The following is a 27,428-nucleotide window of genomic DNA, read 5'->3' on the forward strand; positions in this document are numbered from 1 at the left end:
GGATTGATTCTAAAGCTTGGCCGCTTCCATTTAGCAGCGAGTAGGCATTTTCCTCTGCCAAATTTTACAAATTTATTTTAAAAAATATTCATAGTCTTTAAAAAAAAATCCCTGAAAGCCCTTAATCTCAAGATCTGATTTTTTTTGTTCTGTATTATTTTCTCTGGTGATTGACTAAAACCACTTCTAGATATGCATTCGCAAACTCACCCTTTCCCGAGCTCGTTGAATCTTTTCTTTGTCATGATGCAGGTTCTCCAGGATCTCCTGTCCAATTTGTTCTGTAACCCAAAGATAATGATCACAAAAAGTCATACACTGCACGTTAATGGCTGAAAAAAGTAAACATTAAAATCTGTTCAGTGAGCAGAGCAGTGTGATTGAACCTAAGCTGAGATGGCTACTTTTATAAAGTCACAAAAAACAAGTAATTTCAGTGGCCAGTCTCCACTACAGCTTATGGTGAAGCAGAGCTCCTGTAGAAATAATAGGAACTAGTTTAATGATACAAAAAGCAAACAAGCTTCTATATTATATTATACTATCCACACACACCAATTGTAGGGAACTGAAAAACTAGCGGAGGCATTTCATAATTTTTAGAAACAGAATGCAAACAATGTAACATAGAAGTTATTTGTAGCAAGACTAAAATGAAAGAAAGAAGCTCATAGAATCATAGAATGGTTACAGCACGGAAGGAGGCCATTCGGCCTGTCGAGTCCATGCCAGCTCTCTGCAAGAGCAATCCAGCTAGTCCCACTCCCCCGCTCTTTCCCCAGAGCCCTACAAATTCATTCCCCTTTGAAAGCCATGATTGAATCTGCCTCCGTGACCCCCTCAGGAAGTGCATTCCAGATCATAACCACTCGCTGTGTAAAAAAGCTTTTCCTCATGTCGCATTTGGTTCTTTTGCCAATCAAAACCTCTGGTTCTCGACCCTTCCGCCAATGGGAACAGTTTATCTCTACTCTACCCTTCAAGATCTTGAATACCTCTATCAAACCTCCTCTCAACCTTCTCTGTTCCAAGGAGAATAACCCCAGCTTCTCCAGTCTTTCCACGTAACTGAAGTTCTTCATCCCTGGAACCATTCTAGTAAATCTTTTCTGCACCCTCTCCAAGGCCTTCACATCCTTCCTAAAGTGCAGTGCCTAGAACTGGACACAATACTCCAGTTGTGGCCAAACCAGTGTTTTATAAAGGTTCGTCATGACTTCTTTGCTTTTGTACTCTATGCATGCCTCTATTTATAAAGCCCAGGATCCCGTATGCTTTCTCAACCTGCCCTGCCACCTTCAACATTTTGTGCACTTATACCCCCAGATCGCTCTGTTCCTGAACTCCTTTTAGAATTGTAACCTTTAGTTCATATTGACTCTCTTCATTCTTTCTACCAAAATGTATCACTTTGCACTTTTCTGCATTAAATTTCATCTGCCACATGTCTGCCCATTCCACCAGCCTGTCTATATCCTCTTGAAGTCTATCACTGTCCTCCTCAGTGTTCACTACCCTTCCAAGTTTTGTGTCATCTGCAAATGTTGAAATTGTGCCCTGTATACCCAAGTCCAAGTCATTAATATATATCAAAAAAACAGCAGTGGTCCTAGTACTGACCCCTGGGGAACACCACTGTATACCTCCCTCCAATCCGAAAAACAACCGTTCACCACTACTCTCTATTTCCTGTCACTTAGCCAATTTCGTATCTATGCTGCCACTGTCCCTTTTATTCCACGGGCTTCAACTTTGATGACAAGACTATTTTGTGGCAATTTATCAAACGCCTTTTGGAAGTCTATATACACCACATCAATCGCATTGCCCTTATCGACCCTCTCTGTTACCTCATCAAAAAACTCAATCAAAGTTAGTTAAACACGATTAGCCTTTAACAAGTGAGTTAGAAAAAAAACTTCAAATTTTGGCACAATTTAGGGGACTATGCACACATCCGAACTTTCAACTTCACAAGTCAATGCTAAATTGTGAAAACATTTATTCCTCTCATTTTAATCCTCCTAAATATATTTAAATGAAGAACTGGCATATATTCTATATCTAATCTTGAATTAAATTCTTTGAAGATATTAATAAATAGGAGTGTTTTCAGAAGTGTTTCATCAAAATCCTTAATTGGTTATCCTCTAAGTGAGGAGCACGTATGTAAAATGTGTTTTTTAAATGTGTTTTTTGTTTAAAGACAATTACTAAGACAATCAAAATTAAATAGAAACTTAACAATTAATAAATACTAAACAAAATTTGATGATACAGCTCGAACAGTGCTTGCAAAAGTATTAAATGCTGAAGCTAACCATGACAGATGTAGCAGGATAAATTTTTTTTTCAGATATTTGACTAGAAATTGATGTTCCCATTAAGATATTTCTTCGGTACTAGTTTGCCTCATGGGATTTTGAATAGTGTAATGCCTCCCAAAGGTTCAATGCGGTTTGAGAGTTTTTGTGTTAAAAAGAATATACCAAGAAAAATGTTTCATGGTGATCTGGTATCTCTTTAAAAAAAAGAAAACAGATGCCATTAAATACTGCTGATTCAAAGCAGGTTGGTTAATTAGATTTCTCTCGGTTTCGTTTGGCTGCCAAGTTGACATCTTCACCTTGGTTCTAATGATTCAATCTATTTCTACCAGCAAATGTGACAATGCCACAGACAGTAATTGAGGGTAAAACATTGTCACTTTGATGAATTGTGTTTTTTCCTCATAGTCAATGACTAGTGAAGTCAATAAACAAGGAAAAGAAGCATGTCCGCTGGAATATCACAAAATGAATTGTTGTCTTGACACATAGGGATCAAAACATCATACATTAATTTCATCCTGGTGTGGGGCACAATGGCATCTGCTTCACTCTGACTGTCTGCACAGATAAATAATTGGGGCCATCATCAATTTTGCAAGAGTTTTTTTTTAAATTCAGCATGCAGCACAACTGACGAACTTTGGCCCTTTTCACAAGAACAGCCATGAGCAGAAAGTGTAGCCATGACATAGCTGACACGAGAGCTATACCTCCTAAATAACTATATTCAAGGTAACTACAAGCTTGATGATACATACTTGAAAGGAAATTATTTTTTTTTAAAAAAAGAACTTTTTCTCGTGCTTAAACAGCTCTATCAAGGCCAGTAGGGTTCGGCATCCTTGTGACTGGCCTGAAATAATTCATCCTCTGAATATGAATTAGCACTGGGTAATCACAGCATATTTATTACGCATTTCTGTGGTCCTTTCCTCCTGTGAACGCTGTATTATTCATTGCTTCTGCCCTGACCCTGGTGCGCTCCTGTTCTGACAAATCATACTTGATTAAGACAAATCTTTATTAGTTAGGTAGTCAACTTCCCCATTTATCATTTGCAAATCTCATTCCCCTTTTCCAAGTGTGTTAAAACTGACTGCTGCAATTTGGTAGAGCCTGTTTAAAATGCTTATTATGGGCGATGAGTGCAAATACAGATGCAAAAGTCAGTACTGGATGATAAGACAAAGGGCTACATGTCGTCAATTTTACATAAGCATATCAGAAAAACAAACTTAACCAATGTTGGAACAATTTATAAAGATTTTTTCTTGCATATTTGACATAATAAAATGTAAAGTTAACTTAACTTCATGCTGTCTTCTTAGCATCTATATCTGATTTAACCAAAAAAGCCAGGGCAGTCATTAACACATTGTGCAATAATATTGAACAGTAATTTCGCTTCTACCATTAAACAATTTTGATCATACAAAACTTTTGAGTTCGTAGCTGGTGCTTACTGATTACAATTTTGATTAAACCTTTCCTGAGTTAAAAACATTCTTAAATGAAATGGTTTATGAAGTGATCCTTTTGCTAATTTGTAATGCTATTTCATAGTTCTAATGGCTTCATGGACCATGGGTTTTCATTCCAACTTTGGCTATCATTTTGAACTCACCTACATTTAAATAGCTCTTGTCACCTACATTTAAATAACTCCTTAAATGTAGTGCACTCAATGGAGTACTTCAGTGACAGTGAGCTCCATTTGAGGAAGGAGGTGGGGGAGGGAGGGGAAGAGGATAGAGGGAAAAGTCACCCATGAAATATAAACTGGCTTACATACCCCTTCTGTTGTCCATTATGGGATGGCACCAACAGGGGGATGTGGAGAAATCTGGGCCCAGATTGTCATGTACAACTATCTGACAGAGTGAAGCACAAAGGGAAGGTAGCTGAAAAAGGGCTGGGAGTGTTTTTTGGGAGGAAATTTGAGAAAGGAAATATTATCCATTAATATGGAAAATATTGTTTCGAATAGGTTATGACATCCAGTTAAAAGTGAATATTTTTTATATTTTATACATATTAATCGGCAGGCACTGGATCTATGCATATAACAGTGCACCTTTTTATTAAGCAATTTACTGATTTTCATGGCTTTTACTTCAGGCTAGGATTTAGTTTTGCCTGAGGATTGCAGAGCGGTGTTTGAAGTTTGTTAAGTCATAGGCTTATTCTGGATGTTGAGCAGGGTGGTTATTGGTCAAGTTGGATTGCATGTTGTCTGTAAATTATAACATGTTGAGATTGAATAACATTTGAATGATATTCTCCAGTTTTGCACTTGATTACCTTCGATGTCAGAGAAATTACATAGTTTTGTTTTTTAGAAGCATTATCTGGAGTCATTTGTCATACTCAAGAAATTAAATACGGGATGGTCTGCGACAGTACAAATTGTACGTAGCCCACTGGAATAAGCATCAATAGGTTGCAAGTCCTTTTCTTGATCCATACTTCATTCTTTTGTTGCAACATAAAAAGCTTTTTGTAAGTTGTAAAAAGGCATCATTGCAAGAGGAAGGAATGCTTATACAAAATCAGCTATATATAGCTTGGACATATTCAGATGAAATACATATTCGGCTTTCATTAACCAAATAGTTCTCCGGAGTTGCACCTAGTGGATGAAATCTTACAACTATTATGAATCTCAATTAAATACAAAAAGACAGACATTTTAGTTGGGTGCCTTATAAATCTCACCAAAAAATGTGCAAAAATGGATTATAATGCTTGTTGACTTACTGATATTAATTCTCAATGTCTAACTTTAATTTTTAATCCTCAACATAAAACAGGGAAAACAGAGTATTTTACATCAAATTTAGAAAGCAAGATGTTTTATCAACTAATTTGTAAACAATTCTAATGAAACTTTATAGGCCAAAAAAGCAGTATTATGCAGGGCTAAAAAAAAGTAGCCACATTTAAACATGTAAGGTAAGTAAAAAGAAAATCCCCTAAACCTACATCATTTTGCCAGTAATCCTATCCTATTGGGCACATAACATGTGAACATAAATAAATAAAAAGTTGCTGCTCCAGATTAAAATGCTACTGGTACTTTGTATGTGGCTCTGTAGGACAACAGAGGAACTCCCCCATTAAGGATCTCCCGTATTGACACCAAACTGGGACCTCGAGAGTTGCTGGTCTCAAAAATGTCTTTCAAGTAATTGTTCATATTGAAATCACATTATGTTATGGTCTTTCAATAGAAATAAAAACTGTGTGTAGTGCAAGTGAAAAGAAGGGACATTGGCTGCCCATATTAAATACTCTCAGAACAAAAAGACGGGCTACTGGAAAAACAATTCTGACCTCGAATGCACTCAGCATCAGGATCAGTAATGTTTTGTAAGGAATGGTTAAGGTTCTTAGTTGCCTGTACTGAAGGGTAAGGGCTTTCGTGTGACATTTTCCAGCCCTGCTTATGTTGCTTCAGTCAAAAGATCTTGCATAATATTGTTTAGGTCTCAAAATATTAAAAAAGGTCTAATAAGCAAACTCTTCCAGCTCTAATAAGTGATAGAGAAAGTATTATTCCAGTGTATAGGTAACTATTTGCACATTTTAGCCATTTACTGTCAGAAGCCATTACATTTTATGATCCCATTTATAATCATTTTCTTTTCTTTGTGTTTCAGTTACTTGGCAGCTAAGTACGAAAGTCTGAGCACCTTTTATCCTTAATGTTTTCTGTAACTATTTAAAAATATGAAATATATGAGGTTCTATATTAAGCTAGACATTTAAATGAATTATGAGAGATTATCTAGTTAAAAATGGTTTATTTTTAGCTCTCAGTGCTGAGCTGGTATCGTGTTAGAAATGTGACTTCTTAAATCAATGAAAATATAGTTAATGATTGTATTACACTGGATTAAAGCACTGACAGCACTCATTTGCCAAATGACAGATCAAGGCTGTTGGCCATAATTTGATTGGCCTACTAATTAACTTTTTGTTTTAGAAAAAGCCACACCTCAGACCTGACTCCTCATTTTATGAAACGCTGCTAAAAGATCTAACACTTCTTAGCAGATCATTATCCAATAAAAGTTGTTCAAAACTTAAAAGCCATCTACACAATTAGTCAAGACCTTAGGAGCCGTACCAGTTGTCTTTATTGCAGCTACATATTGAATACTTTAATGATATTTATCAGAGAAATGTCATGAAACATTCACCAGGGTCTTTTTAGTTGGAAACCTCCTGCCAACCTATGTTGAAAACTGAATCATTGTCTAACAGATACCTGCTTTGATAACTTTTACATTTATTATGAAGAATGGAAATAAGCAAAATCTCTCAGATGCATTTAAAAAAGTCACTGCTTATATAAACACCTGATGCAGAAACTTGAGTCCATATCTGTATTTACCAAGCGGGGGTGTGACACACAAAAATTATGCTAACATGGTAAATTAGTTCTAACTGATATAAGTAAATGAATCAAATATGATGCTGTCATTTCTTAAGATGACAACTGGCACCTTAGTTTTGGAAAGAGAAAAAAAGCCACACCTGTTCAGTAAAGTTACACTTTAGAAAAGCTAAAGGTGTTCATTACTTTGTTATTTAGGCTAATCTGATCTGCATGCTTTATCAAAGATAAAAAAACCCAGAAAATTACAGGAAACACTCAGCAAGTCAGTCAGCATCCAGGGAGAGAGGGAGATAGGGTTAACGTTTCAGGTCCATGACCCTTTGTGAGAACTGGAAGATGTTACAGATGATGGAGATATTTGTGATAATGAGTGGATCTGCCACAGGAAGGGTGGAATTTAAGCTGGAATCCATGTGGAATGAGTCGGTGCCAGAGACAGTTGTTGAGAAAAAAGATGTGGCTGCGAAAGCGAGTTTTAACAAACACATGATCAAACACAAGAAGGGAAACAGATAGCAATTGAAGATGAACGGGGTAAAGAGACAGACAAAAATCATGTCATGGGTGGATCTTTTTCTTTCTGCTTTTATTTGTAACAGCCTCAGATGCACCACAGACTTCACCAAAATAAATGATGATTCTATAACCATACCGTAACAATTAAAAAGTAAATTATAACACTTGCCATTTTGGAAGCAGCACTTTAGTTAATACTTTTGCCCTTACCAAAACCACAAAAGCAAAGTTTTTTCTTAAAAAAAAATTAAACCTTTGATGGAAGATCCAGTTTGTTTATAGAATTTAACAGGTAACACGTTTCGAATTAGTAGTTATGCATTTCTGTCAAAAGTGGACTGGAATTATTTTGTCAGACTATTGTCAAAATCATGCATAATTTTAAACATTTCGAATGTGTCACACTACAGAGGTCACACTTGGTTACCGATGCAAAATAATCTTTTAAAACAAAAGTATTAAGAGAGTCATTTCCTGCTGCTTCCAACTTAGAAAACCACCACCTTGTAATTGACCTCAGGATGTGCTCATTTTCAGTAATTAGATGTTGTAACTTAAAAGGTACTAAGCACTGTACACCTAGCTGCACCTCAGCTGCAGAGTGTTACAGTGTGTGTCACATAATATTTTGCTCCTGTCCTTTTAAAACACTATTAATTTTAAAACAGGTCAGCATTAAAGTAGCACATAAAGTATTTTCATAACAAAGAGCCCAAATTCAATGCAGTTGCTTTTTAGTTTAAAACCAGAATGTGAAAGAGAGAAAAAAAAGCAAAAACTTGAGGGGATTACAATAGTAGCTCCTTATGAACGTTTGTGCTTCTCTACAACCATATTCAACTTCAACTGAAATTAAGAAAGAAGCGATACAAAAAAGGACAGTAATAATTGCATTTCTAATGACAAAATTACACTGTATTAACAGTAATACAATTTATCATGCACAACATAGTATAAACAATGCCAATGAGACAATGCTGTAGTTGTAATATTCATACAACATATTGTAAATCACAAACTTCTGGTGAAATAAAATTCTGATGTCCTCCAAAAGAACATGAGTTTGTAAAATAGGTAGTAAAACTGCCCTGAGCTACAGGTAAAATGCAAGTTATGGTTGTTGCTCTATTAAATACACAAAACATTTGACAGTTTAAGTGGCATTTTATTTAAGTTGAAGGGTTTGTCTTCTTTCACCACATCTGTCAATGGATAGCCCGAAGGCCTGCACAAGATCAATGACAAATGGACTACAAAATCTGTGCAACCTCATTCTAAACTCAGCTAATTGGAAGAATGTCGCACCACTGTAGTATTTATTTCTGATCAGATGTGATAATTTGTGTCAGAAGGTAATTTAGCTAAAGATGAACAAATAATTTGGAATTTAGCGACACCGTGCAAACTGCAAAGCTTTTTTTAAAAAAAACTATTTTCTGTGTCCTTTATGGGCCTAACTTAAATCTATAAACAATCAAAGTGCACAATCTGGATTTATATTTCTGAAATTATTTACTTCTGATCAATTTTTCAACTTCCCTTTGATCATCCTAAATGGGCTTAGGTATACTGAGGTCACCCTCCAATTGATTATGACTGTACTCGAATTGGAAGTAAGTGACCAGTGGTGTCCCACAAGAATCTGTGCTGGGGCCTCAACCACTCACTACATTTATTAGTGACTTAGATAACAAAATAGAGAGCCATATGTCCAAGTTTGCCAATGACGCAAAGATTGGCGGCATAGTAAGTAGTGTAGACAGGAGCATAAAATAACAAAGAGGCATTGATAGATTAAATGAGTGGACAAAACTGTGGCAGATAGATTGAAACGCAGGTAAGTGTGAGGTCGTCCATTTTGGACCAAAAAGTGATAGATCCGAGTATTTTTTTAAAATGGTGAAAAGTTAGGAACAGTGATGGTCCAAAGAGATTTAAGGGTCCATGTACACAGATCACTTAAATGTAGTAGTCAGGTACAAAAAATAATCAAAAAGGCTAATAGAATGTTAGACTTTATATTCTAGCCCTCTAGTTATAATGGGGAGGAATTTTTGCTACAGCTGTACAAAGCCCTGGTTAAACCACATCTGAAATACTGTGTACAGTTTTGAGCACCAACCTTAGAAAGGATATATTGGCCTTGGAAGGAGTGCAGCGCAGATTCACCAGAATGTTACCAGGGCTCCAAGGGTTAGATTATGAGGAGAGATTACATAAACTAGGCTTGTATTCCCTGGAATATAGAAGGTTAAGGGGTGATTTGATTGAAGTTTTTATGATTTTGAAAGGAATTGATAGGGTAGAGAGAAACTTTTTCCACTGGTGGGGGTGTCTAGTACAACAATGACAACTTACATTTATACAGCGCCTATTACATAGTAAAACGTCCCAAGGCGCTTCACAGGTGTGCTTTTTAACAAAATTTGACACCGAGCCACATAAGGAAATATTAGGACAGGTGACCAAAAGCTTGGTCAAAGAAGTAGGTTTTAAGGAGCGTCTTAAAAGGAGGAGAGAGAAGTAGAGCGGCGGAGAGGTTTAGAGAGTGAATTCCAGAGCTTAGGGCCTAGACAGCTGAAGGCAGAGCCGCCAATAATGGAGCGATTAAAATCGGGGATCAGAGCCAGGCCATTCAGGACTGAAGTTAGGAAACACTCCTTCACGCAAAGGGTGGTAGAAATGTGGCACTCTCCCACAAAAAGCAGTAGATGCTAGCTCAATAGATAATTTTAAATGTGAGAGCAATAGATTTTTGCTAGCCAAGGACATTAAGGGATATGGAGCCAAGGCGCGTGGATGGAGTTAGGATACAGATCAGCCATGATCTCATTGAATGGCGGAACAGGCTCGAGGGACTGAATGGCCTACTCCTGTTCCTATGTGGGTCTGAAACGGATGGTTGAATTACTGGAGAGAGGTAGTACAGTTACAAGAAACTGCCAGAATTCAGAAGACAACACGTTTCAAGAAAAAAAAAGTAAACTATTTTCTAAAACATGAAGAGTTCTGCAACATCTTAAATTCAAATAAATACATGCAATGAAATTTTGAACGATAAACTTATTTCACTCCCCAGAAGATACAGTTCATGAAATATATTACCATCCTCAGAGCAAGTCATCAAGATACATTTTTTTTAAAGAAACATATGCAGTATCAAAATGCATTAACAAGTGAACTGAACCTTCCATTTCCACAAATGGAAAATATACCAACTGGAAGTGGCCTGGTCGCTCTAGCAGTACAGGGTTGAGAGCCAGAGAGCTCCAATTGAAATCTCAGGCTCAGTTGATACTACAAGTGAGACCTGTGCTGTGAGTTTTTTTTTCCAGTCCTCTGCTGTGTTGCTACATGAGAGAGCTTCAGCTTAGAGAATCCAGAAAGGTTCTCTATCCTGCACAGTGAAGACAGTATTGACAGGAGCCTTGGATTAGTTTGTGGGCCAAACTGTCATATGATCACAGTTGAAGGACAAGGGGAAATAAATGGAGGGGTTAGGAATAAGACAATAATATAAGCATTATATAAATAGTGCCACTGTAGTATTGAAGCAGTAATAAAGAAATATTTTTGGTTACATACTACCAGAGTTGTTGTTTCTCCTGCCTCTTTCATGAAAGCTGCTTCATCCAGCAATCTATTCAGGCAAAAAAAACTATCACATATGTGAATGGTATATCTTGTATTATAGCGAGCTGCAAATCAGGAATAAAACTTTCAAGTTTTCATTTTGAGATTTGTCCCCATTTCTCTCCTTCACTTATGGAGGCCCAGACTCTTGCTGGAGTATAATTCCACAATGTCAGCAACTGATATCTTCCCTAAATAACTATTCTTCCCAAGTGAGCCTAAACGCAGAGGACTATTTTATCCTGGGGCAGGTGGAACAAAAAAAATCACAGCTAAATCCTGCCCACACCAAACATCCAGAAACATGCGTTTTCCAGTAGGAATCACCAATTAGTTCAGGGTGCTGAAGCCAATTGTAGCATCCCCACTGCCACCACAGCTATGACCGCACAAATTGGGGATACTTCCTGGAACTTGGAACCTCTCCAGTCTGTATGGCTCAGTACATCATCAGAAAGTGAAAGATAAAACTTTAAAAGTTCAGCATTCAGAATAATTAATGAAACTTAAAAGATAATAATCCTGGAAATTGTAGGATACTGGGGATCTCTGCAGAAACAGTACTTACGTTAAATTCTCCTCACTTAAGTGGCATAATGGAAGGAATTTGAGGGCATTCAAGGGAAAGAAGGTAGTTGAGTATGAGCTGCTTAAAACCATTTTTGTTGAAAATAAACTGCATTGCTCACTTACTTTTAAAAGGAATGTTTTCATACAGAATTTCCATTGTGAATGCATACTGAAAACTGCCAGTAATTGCAATGTTGTCAAATATGTGAATATCTTTCAGAATAATAAGGTTTCAGAATAATGAAAATTATCTCAATAGTTATCTTCCTAATTAAACACCTTCATCATGAGTGCTACAAACAAATAGCCTTCATTCCTTGGATAGATTTGGACATAAATCATCATTAAGAGGGAGGGAGAATATAAGCCCAAGTATTAACACTCTTGTGCCTCATTAAAACTTCAGTGGTATACAGTTTCCTAGTGAATTCCAGGGAAAATTATGTTCTATGAAGCAGGAAGAGGATTGCGTTTAGAAAACAGCTGAAATTCCTCCACGCCAACTAGAAGCTTTCCAGCTACTATCAGCCCCAATTTTGCTGTGTTTTCAATGATCCCCAAAACAAATTACATTGTTTTTTTTTGGTACCATGGTTCTGTGGGTCTCAGACTGAAACTCGCCTGACAACTGTTATAAAATCCTGTACAAAATACTTTACAATGGTAAGTAGCAGTTTGTTATATAATTATACAGCACAAAATAATATGCAGTGTCTTCTTGTTCACTGGTTAGATCTTGAAGGATACAGTGCACTTCAAAATACTATGCGTTATCAATTCTGTAGTTTATAAAGTACAAAGTCATTTTATGCTGGTAAAGATGAATACAACATATGATTGATAAAGCTCAATGTGCAGCTTTGCACCTTACTCTTGCATTATCTATGTGAGCTACTCACTTCAGTTTGTGGGAGATATATTACTTATGAGATGCTTACTGAGGTATTTGAATTATTTTTTCTGGATGTGTGGGGGGTTAAGTGAAGGTGTGCTGTTAATAATGCATGAATAGCACAGGAGGTAGTACACTTAGACTTGCAAAAAGAATTTAACAAAGTTCCACATAAAAGGCTACTAATCAAACTCAAAGCTATGGAGATTCAGGTAAACCCTGGAAATGGATAAGAAACTGGTTGAAGGGTAGAAAACAACAAATACTTGTTAAGAGAAATTATGTCACTGCTATTTCTAATTTACATAAATGGTTCAGAAATTCAAGGTAAATTGGTCAAATTTGCAAATGATATCAAACTGGGAGGGGCAGTGGAATTGGAGGAAACAGCTCAGAAATTACGCAGAAGTTGGACAAAAAAAATGGGAAAAACAATGACAGTGAAGGTACTGCACATAGAAAAGAAAAATAAGCAACAGTTACTCCATGAAAGGCATTGAATTAGCTAAGGATGAAGCTGAAGATGACCCTGGAGTTTAGTAGACTCGATATTAAACATGCTCAACCAATGCAGAGCAGCAATGAACATTGCCAATAAAATGTTGAACTACATAGCCAAAACAGTAAAATATAGGTCAAAGGAAGTTGTGATCAAAGTGTAAAGTGCTCTGGTCAGCCCACACCTTGAATACTGCCTCCAATACATTCAAGTGCTGGAGGCAGTGCAGAGAAGAGCCACGAGACTGTCAAAGGTGTGAGTTATAAGGGAGGACTAGAGAAACTTGGGCTTTTCAGGCTGGAAAGGAGGCAACTAAGAGGTGATCTTTTTCAGTTCATTCCCTGCTCCACACTCTTGTGAAATTCATGATTCCTCCTCTTCACAGCTGTGTAATGACTTCATTTGTTGTACACTTGTATGACTTCTAGACTGGTTGCTATCCTGCTCTGCTTTTCACTGATTTCCCTCAACCATGTACTTCAAAAAAAGAATTAACTAAGTTGTGCATTCAGCCAGAGCTACAAAGCAGTCCCAAACTTAATTATTTTTCTCAATTTATTTTAATTCTTCTTCCCAATCTCCTCATGGTTTTCTTCAGTGAATAACCTGAAGTTCGAAGTTGTCATGAAATGACTGCATTGTATGTTTCTGTAGGTATATATTAGTTTTGTAATGTCATGTGTTTAGTATTGACAGATACTGAGAACTGATCAGCATTGCCCCATACTAACTACAATATTAGACACAAAAATTAAAAATAATTTCACAAATAAACAGTATTAAACATAATCATTATCTCAGAATTATATTTTTTTGCTTTCAATATCATTTTATTTTCAAAATTTATTCTTTCTTCTATATTTGGCTTGTAATCTTCAATTTATTTTTGTATTCAATGTAATTATTCTTTATCTTCCTATTGCTTTAAAATATTTATTTACGACAGTTACATTTATTTTTGTATCTACCCTACACACAGGTTTCTGTAATCACTCTTCAACATAAAGTTTGATTAAATCTGAAGGTTTTCAATATTAAAGCAATCCATATTTGCACTCTGTATTTTTTAAACAAAGCAAAGGAATGGAAAGGTGTAAGCAGCAAAGTCCATGATTGGAGCAGGGCCTAAGGTTAGAGCAGGAAAGGGCTCTGAGACAGGAACTGCAGGAGGCCAGGAGCTGATGGTGAGGGAATACCTGGAGAGAAAGTGGTAGGTGGGGCTTATATCCAGAACAAGAGCAGATTGAGCAAGACCTGTAAATTAAGACTGTAGACTTCAGAGAAGGTAACTATATCAGGGTTGGGACCAAAAGGAAGTAGCAAAGCGTGGGGAAATTTGAGCTGCTGCAAGATTGGTTCTAGTTTCTGAAGTTGTATCATCCTCACAATACAATTGTGCTTTTTGTTTATGCATTGCAATAGAGGCTAGGACACATCGTAACTCATGAGAGGTGTCGTGCTGCCGGTTGGTTCACAACGTTACACCTTGGCTGGGCTATCAAAGCAGGGCGTATCCTTGGTTGAAGTCATTCAAGAGGCCCAGCTTTTCAGCCGTATGTAATGGGTGGAGTAGCTCCTGAAGGATTTGGAAGATGGGATGAATAAGTTTAGATATTTTTCCTCTCTGCATGATTAATTCTTTTTGTGTGTTTGTATTGTTATAAATTTTAATTTTTCATTTTATATAGTGCAATGGATGGAGAACTGTTACGGCACCTGTATCTCAGAATTTATTTAGTATGATGTGAATATGTGTAGAGTTTTTTGTTGGAATATAACTGGAAAAAAAATTAAAAGTTTTAGAATTAGAACTAAATTAAAACAACCAATCAGAAAGATAAAAAGCACAAAGGCTTGATTTGGCAATATGGCAGATTCCTCAAGTTGTATATCTTTTACATACACTTTCCTTAATTCTTTATTGAAGGCTGTTCATCAATTACAACTTTGCACATAACAAATGTTGACATAGTTGTTAAATGTTATTTAATCTTTGTATTGCAACTTAATGCAAGAAATAAAGTTAAAACACTTATCTGGGCCTTTATTTTTAATGTAACACATACAAATACACTAGTTGAGTAAATTATGCTTTGTATATAACAGTGTGATACAAATAATTGTGCTGCCTTCCAATTTACTGTGCAAAATTGTGAAATAAGAAAACATGGTAAGGGACTAAGCTAAGGAAAATATCCCAATCTATTTGATGGTTTTGTGGAATGGTTGGATATGCACAGTAACAAAGAAAACACTGCAATGCCACTCGCCATACTTTTCTTTTGAATCTTTGGTACTTTTCTGGAATTACTGCAAAAACAGTATGAAACAGTGTCACATATAAACCAGGTGGCAAAAGATCACACGTATTAGTGCACAAGTCACACCCTCAAATTGACACGCAAATGTGTGACCTATGTATCTGATTTTAAAGTACATTGAATATACTGTTCTTTCTATTGACACCTGCAGACATAAGTATATTTTGTGCAAGACTCTAAAGATAATGAAAAGTACAAACTCATCCTGCACATACAATGTAACATTTAACAGCAATTTTTACGTCATTGAGGTGAGAAGAAGAATAAAAGGAAATATGAAAATTTCAATTCCCTGGAAGACATTAAGGTTTAAATTAATTGCAAAAATATGTCCCATCACTGCAGAGCAGCAATCAACAAAGTAAACATAATGAAAAAAAAGAAAGGAAGACTTGCATTTATATAATGCCTTTCCCAACCTCAGGATGTCCCAAAGCACTTTACAGCCAATTAAGTACTTTTTGAAGTATAGTCACTGTTGATGCTGATAGCATTCTGACTGAGTGCTGAACTACATGGACAAAACATTACAAACTAGAAGAATTTACGCTCAAACTGTATAATGCTGTAGTTAGACCACAGCTTGAGCACTGCATCCAGTCCTGGTCACGTTCAAGGCATGCAATTTCTGAAGGTGGTTCAAAGAGTCACTAGACCAATTCCCAGCATCAGAGGACTGAGTTACAAGTAAAGAAGGAAAAACCTAGACTTTTACCCATGAAAAGAGAACAAGAGGCACTGTTTTAGAGACATACAAAATGGTAAAGGGTAGATCCAAAACACTATTTCAAATTAAACATAACAGTAGGGCAAGGGAACACAGGCTCAAACATAAATTTAGAACTGCTGACAGGGAGCTTTCCACACTGAATTATCAACTTATGGAATAGAGTTCCAGATAGGGTAGCGGCGGCCACCCATTTAAGAAACAATTGGCTACCTTGGGGGGTGGGGGGGGGGTTGCGGTGGGAGGGTCGCTAGAGTCTTCCAGGATGGAGCCAAGATGGGCTGAGTTACCTTCAACATCTAAATCTATTTTGTGATAGATATTTACAGTTAAATAGATATTTATATCAATCTTGTGATCTTGTGAGAAGGCTGGTTTAACATTCTAACAGTAAAGTAATTTTTAAAAATGTTCCTTTTAATATCAAAGAATGATGTACTGGTTGTATACTGATGCTGCAAACACAGTGAGATGTTTGTACACTGAAAATACAGATATGCATGTCATAGTATTTGCAACCCTTCCAACAACTCCCTGCTAAAAAGAAATCCAACAAAAATAATGCGATTCTATGCAAGATGCATTGAATCCCACTGCTGTAAAAGGTAATGATAGGTCAATTACATTTAACTTTCACAGCTGCATCAGTAGCACATAAAGTACATTTTAAAACCACAGGCATGTCTTCTCTTAAAATATATTCCCTAAGCTTACACCGCATTTTTAAAACCCTGGTTGCTAATTGCCCCTTATTAAATGCCAGTGATCAAAAGTTCAAAATCTTGAACCTACATCTTAAGTGTATTTGCAAGATGATGTTGCTTCCTCTCTTCCACATACACGATTCCACTGGATGTTGTGGGTTGAACACATGATGCAAAAAGCTCGAGTAAGGTAACCTAAATCATCAGTGGATCAGCTCACAGAGAAATGAAAGCAGCACAAATTTGGCATTAAAATTGAAGTTGTATATTCAGGATTTTAAAATCTAGGATCATCATTTTAGCAAGGGATTCATTATTTCTCAGGCCTTAAAAAGTTTAGCAGTAGTAACTTCAGTTGGGGATTTGGTCTAAACCTTATTGACAATGTATGAATTTCAAGTGCATGACACCAAAGGCAGAGATTCAATAATATTGAACAGAAGGAAGAGTGTTATTTGATGCAGTATAAGCATTACTATTCAACACTATCAGCTGTCAGGCAGTGATATGGAAATGTTTTAATTTATTACCCTATATAAACATAGAATTTTGTTAGAGCAACATATAGGCGTAAATTGGTTTAAAGCACAAAAGATACAGGGAAGAGAAAAAGTATGGTTCGGGGTATCAAAATATATGTTCGGAAGAGTATAGAACATTTCAGTCGTAGGCACCCGGTGTTAAAAGAAGTTTAAGGACATAGCTGGATGGGCTGGACAGTTTTTGAACACTCCTTATTTTCTTATGCATGCATCACTGAAATGACAAATGGTTATATATTCATTAATGAAAGAAAGTTTTGTATTCTGATCAATAAACACGATTTCTGAAATTAATATTTTTTTTTAGGGCTTTTTTGAGCTCATCAAAGCTTTACTATTGGGGAATTGAGCTCTTCCACTTTGGATCTCAGCATCAACATCAAATCTGTTTCCAGCTTAGACGGCACCCCTACTGTACAACAACAAAAACTTGCATTTATATAACACCTTTAACGTAGTAAAACGTACCAGCGCAAACCTTTTCATTTCCCTATCAAGTCATCCTTTGGGCTATTTTGAGTTGGCAAATTGATTGTCAAATTGTGGGCAGTTTTGTGGTGTGGATCTGCACCCACTCAGAAAAGGGTTTAGACTTACCAAATTCACTTCATGTAGGATCTGTAGAGACAGCACAGAGAGGAGAATTTCTTCTAATCAACTGTGCCAGATTTGAACAAAGTCCCAGATGTCGTCAGTGTGCTAACCCACTATGACAAATAATACTCAGTGTGATTTGAACTCAAAACCTTCTGACTCAGAGGCGAGAGTGCTACCACTGAGCCACGGCTGACACCATACAATTCCACATCAACACAACAATAATCCAAACTGAGTCTAATTTGTGCAAACTACACCTTCATTTTTAACTGTCAACAATATCAAATCACAATTTCAACACATGCAAACGTGTATTGCTAAGGAGGAGATTTAATTAAATTATTAATAAAGTAGGCTGTTTACACCAAACTAGTTCAAATCCACATGTTTATGAGCTGGTTTTAATGCTCATAGTGCATTGTAAAGCTATGGTTTGTTCTTCTAACTGGCATTGAAGTAAGTTACCAAGTTTTGACTTAGAACAGCTGTAATATTAGAACACAGCAAATGGTGCTATAGACATAGTGTGGAGCCTAAAACTAGTCTAAAACAACACTCAATGTATTCCTTGAAGGTTTTTTTTAGACCCTGTAATCCCAGGGGCTCTTAACAGTGAATAGTATTTTCCACAGCAAAATACTGGTCTGATATAGATCAAGTCAATCTGACAGCTACTATTAGTAAGTTCTCAATAATCAGGCCAGCTGCAGGGATGACAACTTGACTGCAATCCTTAGGTAAACATCAGAGTACAGCTAACACTCCTTCAGCAAGCACATCTGCATAATCCTAGGATCACTCCTAATGCTCTGCTAAACAAGGAATTTAATATAAATATGCCATGGCTGGACTTAAAGTATGCATGTTGAAAGAAGTAATGTGCTGAGATTCAAATTTTTCAGGAAAGTTTAAAAAAAGCAAAAAAAAAAATCAATTTTGCCTAAAACAACAATTATACTGGAAGATACTTTGCTGTTATTGATAGTATACTATTAAAGATGAGCAGATGCATCTCTATAAGCTACAGCAATTGTACAATCTTGCTATAAAACTAAGCTTTTATAGTGACACCATTTTTAAGAGCCTTAAATAACTAATATTTGATGATCAGTAACATTAGTGTTTTTTTTCTGTTCATGTTAATGTGCTGTCATGGGTATTCATAGTGAATATTTTCTTCCTCCCTTCATTTTCTTCACTAATCGCAAGAAGAAACTGACTCTTGCTGAGGTTCTGCAGCTACCAGCAGCTGTCAAGGTGACTATTTGTCGTGCATCAGTCCAGACAGCAAGGGGGGAATTTTCACCTCCCCCCCCCCCCAACCCCAGACGGGCAGGACACTGGTGACTGGGGGGGGGGGGGGGGGGTTAAATTGTTAAAAATGGGAAACCCAACCCCAAACTGCAGTGAACAGGCCTACTTCCGGTTTAACTGGGGCGGGTTTGGGGTTGAGTGAGTAACCCGCTCCAGAGAGGCAGGTCGGTAATTATAATATGTTAATGAGGCTCCATGCCTGAAATTTTGTCAGCCATTTGGATTTAACTCCTCCAGCATGGGTTTTCCAGGTCTCAGGAAACCCGGCTGCTAAAGGGAAGCGAGAACTGCCGGATCCATCAGGTCCAAGTGCTTTTCCAGCACTGCCTGTGGGCCAGGAGAAGCAGGAGTGCTTCCTCCCAGTCCTCAAGCAAACCTGCCAAGATCTTCAGATCGCACCCCTGCGATCTGATCTCTCCCCCCACCGCGATCAGCCGACCCCCTGCGATCATCAGGCCCCCTCCCACGATCTGAACCCTCCTCCTTGTGATCAGCCAACCCCCCACCCCGTGATCTTCAGACCTGCTCATGATTTTCAGACCCACCCCGTGATTCGATCTCTCCCCCCCGCGATGCGACCTCCCCCACCCATCCCCGATCCGACCTACTCCCCCACCGCACGATCCCCAACCTCTTCCTCCCCGCCTCCGCTGTGATCCGATCTCTCCCCACCCACGATCTTCATATCCACCCCCCCTCCACCCCCGCAATCTCTCTCTCCCTCCTCTCCGGTCTGGTCTGCGGCCTTGTACAGCAGGCTTTCCCACCAGGCAGTGACCAGCCTCTTAATCTGGCTGGCTGCTGGGTGGGAAATGGAGTTAATAAAAATGAGTTAAATTCGGCAGGACCTCCGCCTTCTCTGTGTTCCCGGGTTTCACGGCCGCTGACAAGTGCCCCACCCCCTCCCCGTAAATACTGGGTCCCAAGTGTCAGAGGATTATTCAACTATGGAAGGCATCACAGCTGAGAATGGCCCAATCCTCACCAAATAGATGCGGTTCAAGTAAGTAAGTTTTATAGCTTGGACAACGAGTGTGGGAATAGACAACTAAGTACAGAATTTACAAGCTTCGAGCAAAGTTAGAGATAAAAAAAATCTTTTTCCCCAATGAATAGTGTACATGTGGAATAGAATCCCAGAGAAAGTAGCTGACTTAGGGCTAGCTGACCTTTAAAAGGGTGCTGGGTCAATATTTGTTGGGAAGGGGATTGAGAGTTTGAGATATTAATAGCACTGCTTGATTTTTTTCAGGGAGCTAGGGAAGGAACAATATTCCTTCAAATAGGGCATCAGCAGGTGATATGGTAGTGATGGGGGGGGGGTCAGGTGAAAGGGGGAGTCCATGACAGAATAAATTTACATAGCTTCTTGACGTAACTGGTTTGACACACTGGCAGTGGACTTACTTATATAGTGCTCTTGTATATGTCCACACTTGTATATTTTCCAGCAGGGGCCATTGGATACCGATTGGAAACTTTGAATAATTTTTTCCTTTCCTAGCTCAGTGGTACTGTGGTCAATTATACCACTCCAACTGATGAAGGTGAGATCAGCTAACTCAGCACAGGCCAGGGATCAAAGTTGGAGCCTTCTGGTCTGTAACGCAGATAATTCCTAACAAACAGAAACACTCGACTTGTAACACAGTAAGTACTGCATAACATACAGAACCTAGATCAGTCACATGACCTTGGCACTCCAGAACTGCTGTTACAGATTTATTAAAACATTTCTGACTTGGGATACCTTTTATGCACTTCTTCCAAAGGAAAATGCCTTCAATTACATTGTGCATGTTTTCTCAAGGATTATGCATGATATGCATAAGGTTATTGATTAGGTACCAAATCTGAACCATCAAGTAGTTTAAATACATAAAACGGAACAGCGAATTGGCATTCTTTAATCGTGGATATAAAGCAGTTTGACTTAAATTCATTTAACATTATTTTTTTTTAATATATCACATTTGATATACACGTTTTACTCTGTTGCACCATTGCAATATTCAATTTGTACTCGTACTCAAACGGATAACTCCAGCTGTTGCTATTTTCAAGTGCAGCAAGCTGAGTCTAATTGAGGGTGACGTATGACAGAATAGTCTCAACAGTTTAAACCAGTCATGACTGAAGCTGCTGACAGAGCCTAAATGGTGCATGGCAGTAGGTCTTGCCCTGGCCTTGCGTGCCAGCATTAGTACAGACTGCCTGTCAGGAGACATCACGAGGTGTAAATAGGCTGGAGCCAGTTTTTAAATTTTCCTCAGTTAGTTTCATCAGCCATTCATTTCGATATTTACATGTCAAATGAGGCTCATTAGCCTTTTTATGACTGAATAACACTTCTACAACAAACTAGTTAAATTTAGGATTTTCATTTTTCCTCAAATAAAGCAATATCTAAATACTAAAGTTGGTTTCTTATTGAAATATCCATGTCCTCAAAAGTGAAACAATGTTTAGGTTTAATGTGTGGTACCCAGTTCACATTACATAACTGAACATAAATTTGAAAAAAATGTTTTAATTAAAAATCAGAACAGAATAAAAGCAAATCAAAAGGAAAATGCAAATATAGTCTAATACCTTCACAAAATGAAGATATCAGATTCTAGACAGATCAGGTGTAAGCTAAATATTTCTAAGGGTTAATACACTTATGTTCATCTAAATTCTAAAATCATGAACGGTTACAGTACATGTTGCTCTGGCATAATGGTAAAAGATAAAAGTACCCAGATCAAGCTTTGATTTTCTACATCATCAGGTTGTAAATGCTCTCAAGATGAAACATGCAACTCACATTGATAGAAAACTATTTTTTTATGAACCTTCAGAAAGTTGGATATTCCAAGGTTTATTACCAATGCAGCAATGGACTCCTGGGTGTGCAGTGATGGTTAATCTATTTGGTACTTGAGCTCAAACCAATTCTGACTTACATTAACCCATAATTTCTCATTCCTTAATCTTTAATTAAAAATTCAATATGCAATATCAGAATTTTTTTAATAGTGCAGAAAACAGTAATTTTACCAAATTTATATCAAAAAATACAAATTGAAGGAACATATATGGCATCATTATGAGATCCAATATAACAGAGCTCCTGAGATCAAACTCAATGAACAAATTTAATTCTGAAAGGATCATGCAAACAAAGCAAATTGGAAGCGTACTAGATTTTGCAATTTTCAACATAACTACAGTTCATCCCAAGTAGAAAAGTTTACAGTGACGCATTACTAAGTTTGGATGGTGAAATTATTTTCAAGGTAAAACATATCTCCCACCGTTTAATTACTGTAGTCTCTTCTGATTAGTTCATGTTCCTCTGGTTCCTCCTATGACTTCCAGGTTGCATCACATCTTTTCCCAGCTAAAAATAATGGGCAAATGATGTCATCAAGTTAAAGGGAAATACAGTCCTTCTGTAAAGCTGATCCCACATGTATTGGTTCTAATTTAGGTGATACATTGATGCTGGGAAAGAAGTTCTATTCAGGAATTAGGAGTGTTCATAGTCATTTTCTACCAATAATCATCACCAAGAAACAAGAAGGGGTAATCCAAGAAGCTGAAGTGAGTGAGTACAGAGTCCTCCGAACAGAGAAGTAAGAAGCAGTTAAGTCATTAAACAGGGAGATAACTGTGGAATGTAGTAAAATAAATTACTTCATTAATTGATTCTTGTTTACAGTATCGTAGAAATTTGACAAAGATTTTTTAGCACCTTTGACAAATTTAGGATATCCTAAAATGCTTTATAGCCAATTAAGCACTTTTGAAGTGCAGTCATTGCTGTAAATGTAGGGAAAAGTGGCAGCCTAATTGCGCACAGCAAGGTCCAACAAACAGCAACAAGATACATGACCCAATAATCTGTTTTAATGATGTTGGTTAAGGGGTAAACATTAACCAGAACAACCGAGAAAACTCCCCTGCTCCTCTTCGAATAGTGCGATGGGATCTTTTATGTCCACCTGAGGGGGCAGATAGGGCAATGGTTTAAAGTCTCATCAAAAGATGGCACCTCTGACAGTGCAGCACACCCTCAGTACTTATATGCTCAAGTCATGCTCAGTGGTGCTTGAACCCATGACCTTTTAAGGCAGATGTGAGAGTGCTATCACTGAGCCAAGGATGACACCATTGACTGTTATGAGTAGTCATAGCTCGACAAAAAGATGTGCCTGCATGCTCCAGGAACCAGGCACAGGTTGTGGATAAATGAAAAGCTTAGAAAACTTGCCAGTGATTGGTGTTTCTCCTCTCCCACTCTACACATCTTCCTTGGACTAATAACCACCATTTCGCATTCTTTCAGCAAGAGTGAGTTAGGGAATCATAGAATGGTTACAGCACAGGAGGCCATTCGGCCCATCGAGCCTGTGCCAGCTCTTTGTAAGTTCAACCCAATTAGTCCCCCACTCTTTACCTGTGGCCATGCAATTTTATTTCCCTTCAAGTATTTATCCAACAGCCTGACATAGCCATACTCACAGAATCATACTTTTCAGCCAATGTCCCAGACTCTTCCATCACCATCCCTGGGTATGTCCTGTCCCACCAGCAGGACAGACCCACCAGAGGGAGTGGCCCTGGGAGTTCTCAACATTGACTCTGGACCCCATGAAATCTCATAGCATCAGGTCAAACATGGGCAAGGAAACCTCCTGCTGATTACCACCTACCGCCCTCCCTCAGCTGATGAATCAGTTCTCCTCCATGTTGAACACCACTTGGAGGAAGCACTGAGGGTAGCAAGGGCACAGAATGTACTCTGGGTGGGGGAATTCAATGTCTTTCACCAAGAGTGGCTCGGTAGCACCACTACTGACCGAGCTGGCCGAGTCCTGAAGGACATAGCTGCTAGACTGGGCCTGCGGCAGGTGGTGAGCGAACCAACATGAGGGAAAAACTTACTTGACCTCGTCCTCACCAATCTACCTGTCGCAAATGCATCTGTCCATGACAGTATTGGTCGGAGTGACCACCGCACAGTCCTTGTGGAGACGAAGTCCCGTCTTCGCACTGAGGACACCATCCAACGTGTTGTGTGGCGCTACCACCGTGCTAAATGGGATAGATTCAGAACAGATCGAGCAGCTCAAAGCTGGGCATCCATGAGGCGCTGTGGGCCATCAGCAGCAGCAGAACTGTATTCCAGCAAAAAATGTAACCTCATGGCCCGGCATATTCCTCACTCTACCATTACCAACAAGCCAGGGGATCAACCCTGGTTCAATGAGGGGTGTAGAAGAGCATGCCAGGAGCAGCACCAGGCGTACCTAAAAATGAGGTGCCAACCTGGTGAAGCTACAACTCAGGACTACATGCATGCTAAACAGCGGAAGCAACATGCTATAGACAGAGCTAAGCGATTCCACAACCAACGGATCAGATCAAAGCTCTGCAGTCCTGCCACATCCAGTCGTGAATGGTGGTGGACAATTAAACAACTAACGGGAGGAGGAGGCTCTGTAAACATCCCCATCCTCAACGATGGTGGAGTCCAGCACGTGGAGCGGGCAGGAAATTGGACATGAATTTAGATTTGAGGTTAGAATCAGATCAGCCATGATCTTATTGAATGGCGAAGCAGGCTCGAAGGGCCGATTGGCCTACTCCTGCTCCTATTTCTTATGTTCTTATATGAGTGCAAAAGACAAGGCTGAAGCGTTTGCAACCATCTTCAGCCAGAAGTGTCGAATGGATGATCCATCTCGACCGCCTCCCGATATCCCCACCATCACAGAAGCCAGTCTTCAGCCAATTCGATTCACTCCACGTGATATCAAGAAACGGCTGAGTGCACTGGATACAGCAAAGGCTATGGGCCCCGACAACATCGCGGCTGTAGTGCTGAAGACTTGTGCTCCTGAACTAGCTGCGCCTGTAGCCAAGCTGTTCCAGTACAGCTACAACACTGGCACCTACCCGACAATGTGGAAAATTGCCCAGGTATGTCCTGTCCACAAAAAGCAGGACAAATCCAATCCGGCCAAGTAACGCCCCATCAGTCTACTGTCGATCATCAGCAAAGTGTTGGAAGGTGTCGTCGACAGTGCTATCAAGCGGCACTTACTCACCAATAACCGACTCACCAATGCTCAGTTTGGGTTCCGCCAGGACCACTCGGCTCCAGACCTCATTACAGCCTTGGTCCAAACATGGACAAAAGAGCTGAATTCCAGAGGTGAGGTGAGAGTGACTGCCCTTGACATCAAGGCAGCATTTGACAGAGTGTGGCACCAAGAAGCACTAGTAAAACTGAAATCAATGGGAATCAGGGGGCAAACTCTCCAGTGGCTGGAGTCATACCTAGCACAAAGGAAGATGGTAGTGGTTGTTGGAGGCCAATCATCTCAGCCCCAGGACATTGCTGCAGGAGTTCCTCAAAGCAGTGTCCTAGGCCCAACCATCTTCAGCTGCTTCATCAATGACCTTTCCTCCATCATAAGGTCAGAAATGGGGATGTTTGCTGATGATTGCACAGTGTTCAGTTCCATTCGCAACCCCTCAAATAATGAAGCAGTCTGTGCCCGCATGCAGCAAGACCTGGACAACATTCAGGCTTGGGTTCATAAGTGGCAAGTAACATTCGCGCCAGACAAGTGCCAGGCAATGACCATCTCCAACAAGAGAGTGTCTAACCACCTCCCCTTGACATTCAATGGCATTACCATTGCCGAATCCCCCACCATCAACATCCTGGGGGTCACCATTGACCAGAAACTTAACTGGACCAGCCACATAAATACTGTGGCTGCAAGAGCAGGTTAGAGGCTGGGTATTCTGCGGCGAGTGACTCACCTCCTGACTCCCCAAAGCCTTTCCACCATCTACAAGGCACAAGTCAGGAGTGTGATGGAATACTCTCCACTTGCCTGGATGAGTGCAGCTCCAACAACACTCAAGCAGCTCGACACCATCCAGGACAAAGCAGCCCGCTTGATTGGCACCCCATCCACCACCCTAAACATTTACTCCCTTCACCACCGGTGCACTGTGGCTGCAGTGTGTACCATCCACAGAATGCACTGCAGCAACTCACCAAGGCTTCTTCGACAGCACCTCCCAAACCCGCGACCTCTACCACCTGGAAGGACAAGAACAGCAGGTACATGGAAACAACACCACCTGCACGTTCCCCTTCAAGTCACACACCATCCCGACTTGGAAATATATCGCCGTTCCTTCATCGCCACTGGGTCAAAATCCTGGAACTCCCTTCCTAACAGCACTGTGGGAGAACCTTCACCACACGGACTGCAGCGGTTCAAGAAGGCGGCTCACCACCACCTTCTCAAGGGCAATTAGGGATGGGCAACAAATGCCGGCCTCGCCAGCGACGCCCACATCCCATGAACGAATAAAACAAAAAAAAAAATTCCTTTTTGAAAGCCACGATTGAATCTGCCTCCACCACCCTTTCAGGCAGCGCATTCCAGATCGTAACTACTCGCTGCGTAAAAAAGATTTTCCTCATGCCACCCTCGGTTCTTTTGCCAATCACCTTAATTCTGTGTCCTCTGGTTCTCAACCCTTCCACCAATGGGAACAGTTTCTCTTTATTTACTTTATCTAAACACTTCTATCAAATCTCCTCTCAATCTTCTCTGCTCCAAGGAGAACCCAGCTTCTCCAGTCTATCCATGTAACTGAAGTCCCTCATCCCTGGAAACATTCTAATAAATCTTTTCTGCACTCTCTCTAAGGTCTTCACATCCTTCCTAAAGTACGGTGCCCAGAACTGGACACAATACTCCAGTTGTGGCCGAACCAACGTTTTATAAAGGTTCAACATAACTTCCTTGATTTTGTACTCTATGCCTCTATTTATGAAGACCAGGATCCCGTCTGTTTTTTTAACCGCTTTCTCAACCAGTCCTGACACTTTCAAAGATTTGTGCACATATACCCCCAGCTGTCTCTGTTCCTGCACCCCCTTTAGAATTGTACCATTTAGTTTATATTGCCTCTCCTCATTCTTCCTGCCAAAATGTATCACTTCGCACTTCTCTGCATTAAATTTAATCTGCCATGTGTCCGCCCATTCCAACAGCCTGTCTGTTTTCTCTTGAAGTCTATTACTATCCCCCTCACTGTTTACTACACTTGCAAGTTTTGTGACATCTGCAAATTTTGAAATTGTGCCCTGTACACCCAAGTCTAAGTCATTAATATATATCAAAAAAAGCTGTGGTCCTAGTACCGACCCCTGGGGAACACCACTGTATACCTTCCTCCAGTCCGGAAAACAACCGTTCACCACTACTCTCTGTTTCCTGTCACTTAGCCAATTTCGTACTCATGCTGCCACCACCCCTTCTATTCCATGGGCTTCAATTTTGCTGGCAAGCCTATCATGT

At 39.2% G+C, this 27,428-nt stretch overlaps 1 protein-coding gene across 7 annotated transcripts in view; it reads right to left on the reverse strand.

Moving 5' to 3' along the window:
• The window catches only part of vti1a (vesicle transport through interaction with t-SNAREs 1A), a 269,368-nt gene that overhangs the window by 114,941 nt on the left and 126,999 nt on the right, over positions 1-27,428 (reverse strand). For all 7 annotated transcript variants that reach the window (XM_068002225.1, XM_068002226.1, XM_068002227.1 and 4 more), the window contains one exon: positions 211-281. In XM_068002225.1, the coding sequence (XP_067858326.1) occupies positions 211-281 (71 nt within the window). The remainder of the gene's footprint in view (positions 1-210; positions 282-27,428) is intronic.

This window comes from Heptranchias perlo, chromosome 21 (genome assembly GCF_035084215.1).
Source record: "Heptranchias perlo isolate sHepPer1 chromosome 21, sHepPer1.hap1, whole genome shotgun sequence".
In the NCBI taxonomy this organism is placed as follows: Eukaryota; Metazoa; Chordata; class Chondrichthyes; order Hexanchiformes; family Hexanchidae; genus Heptranchias; species Heptranchias perlo.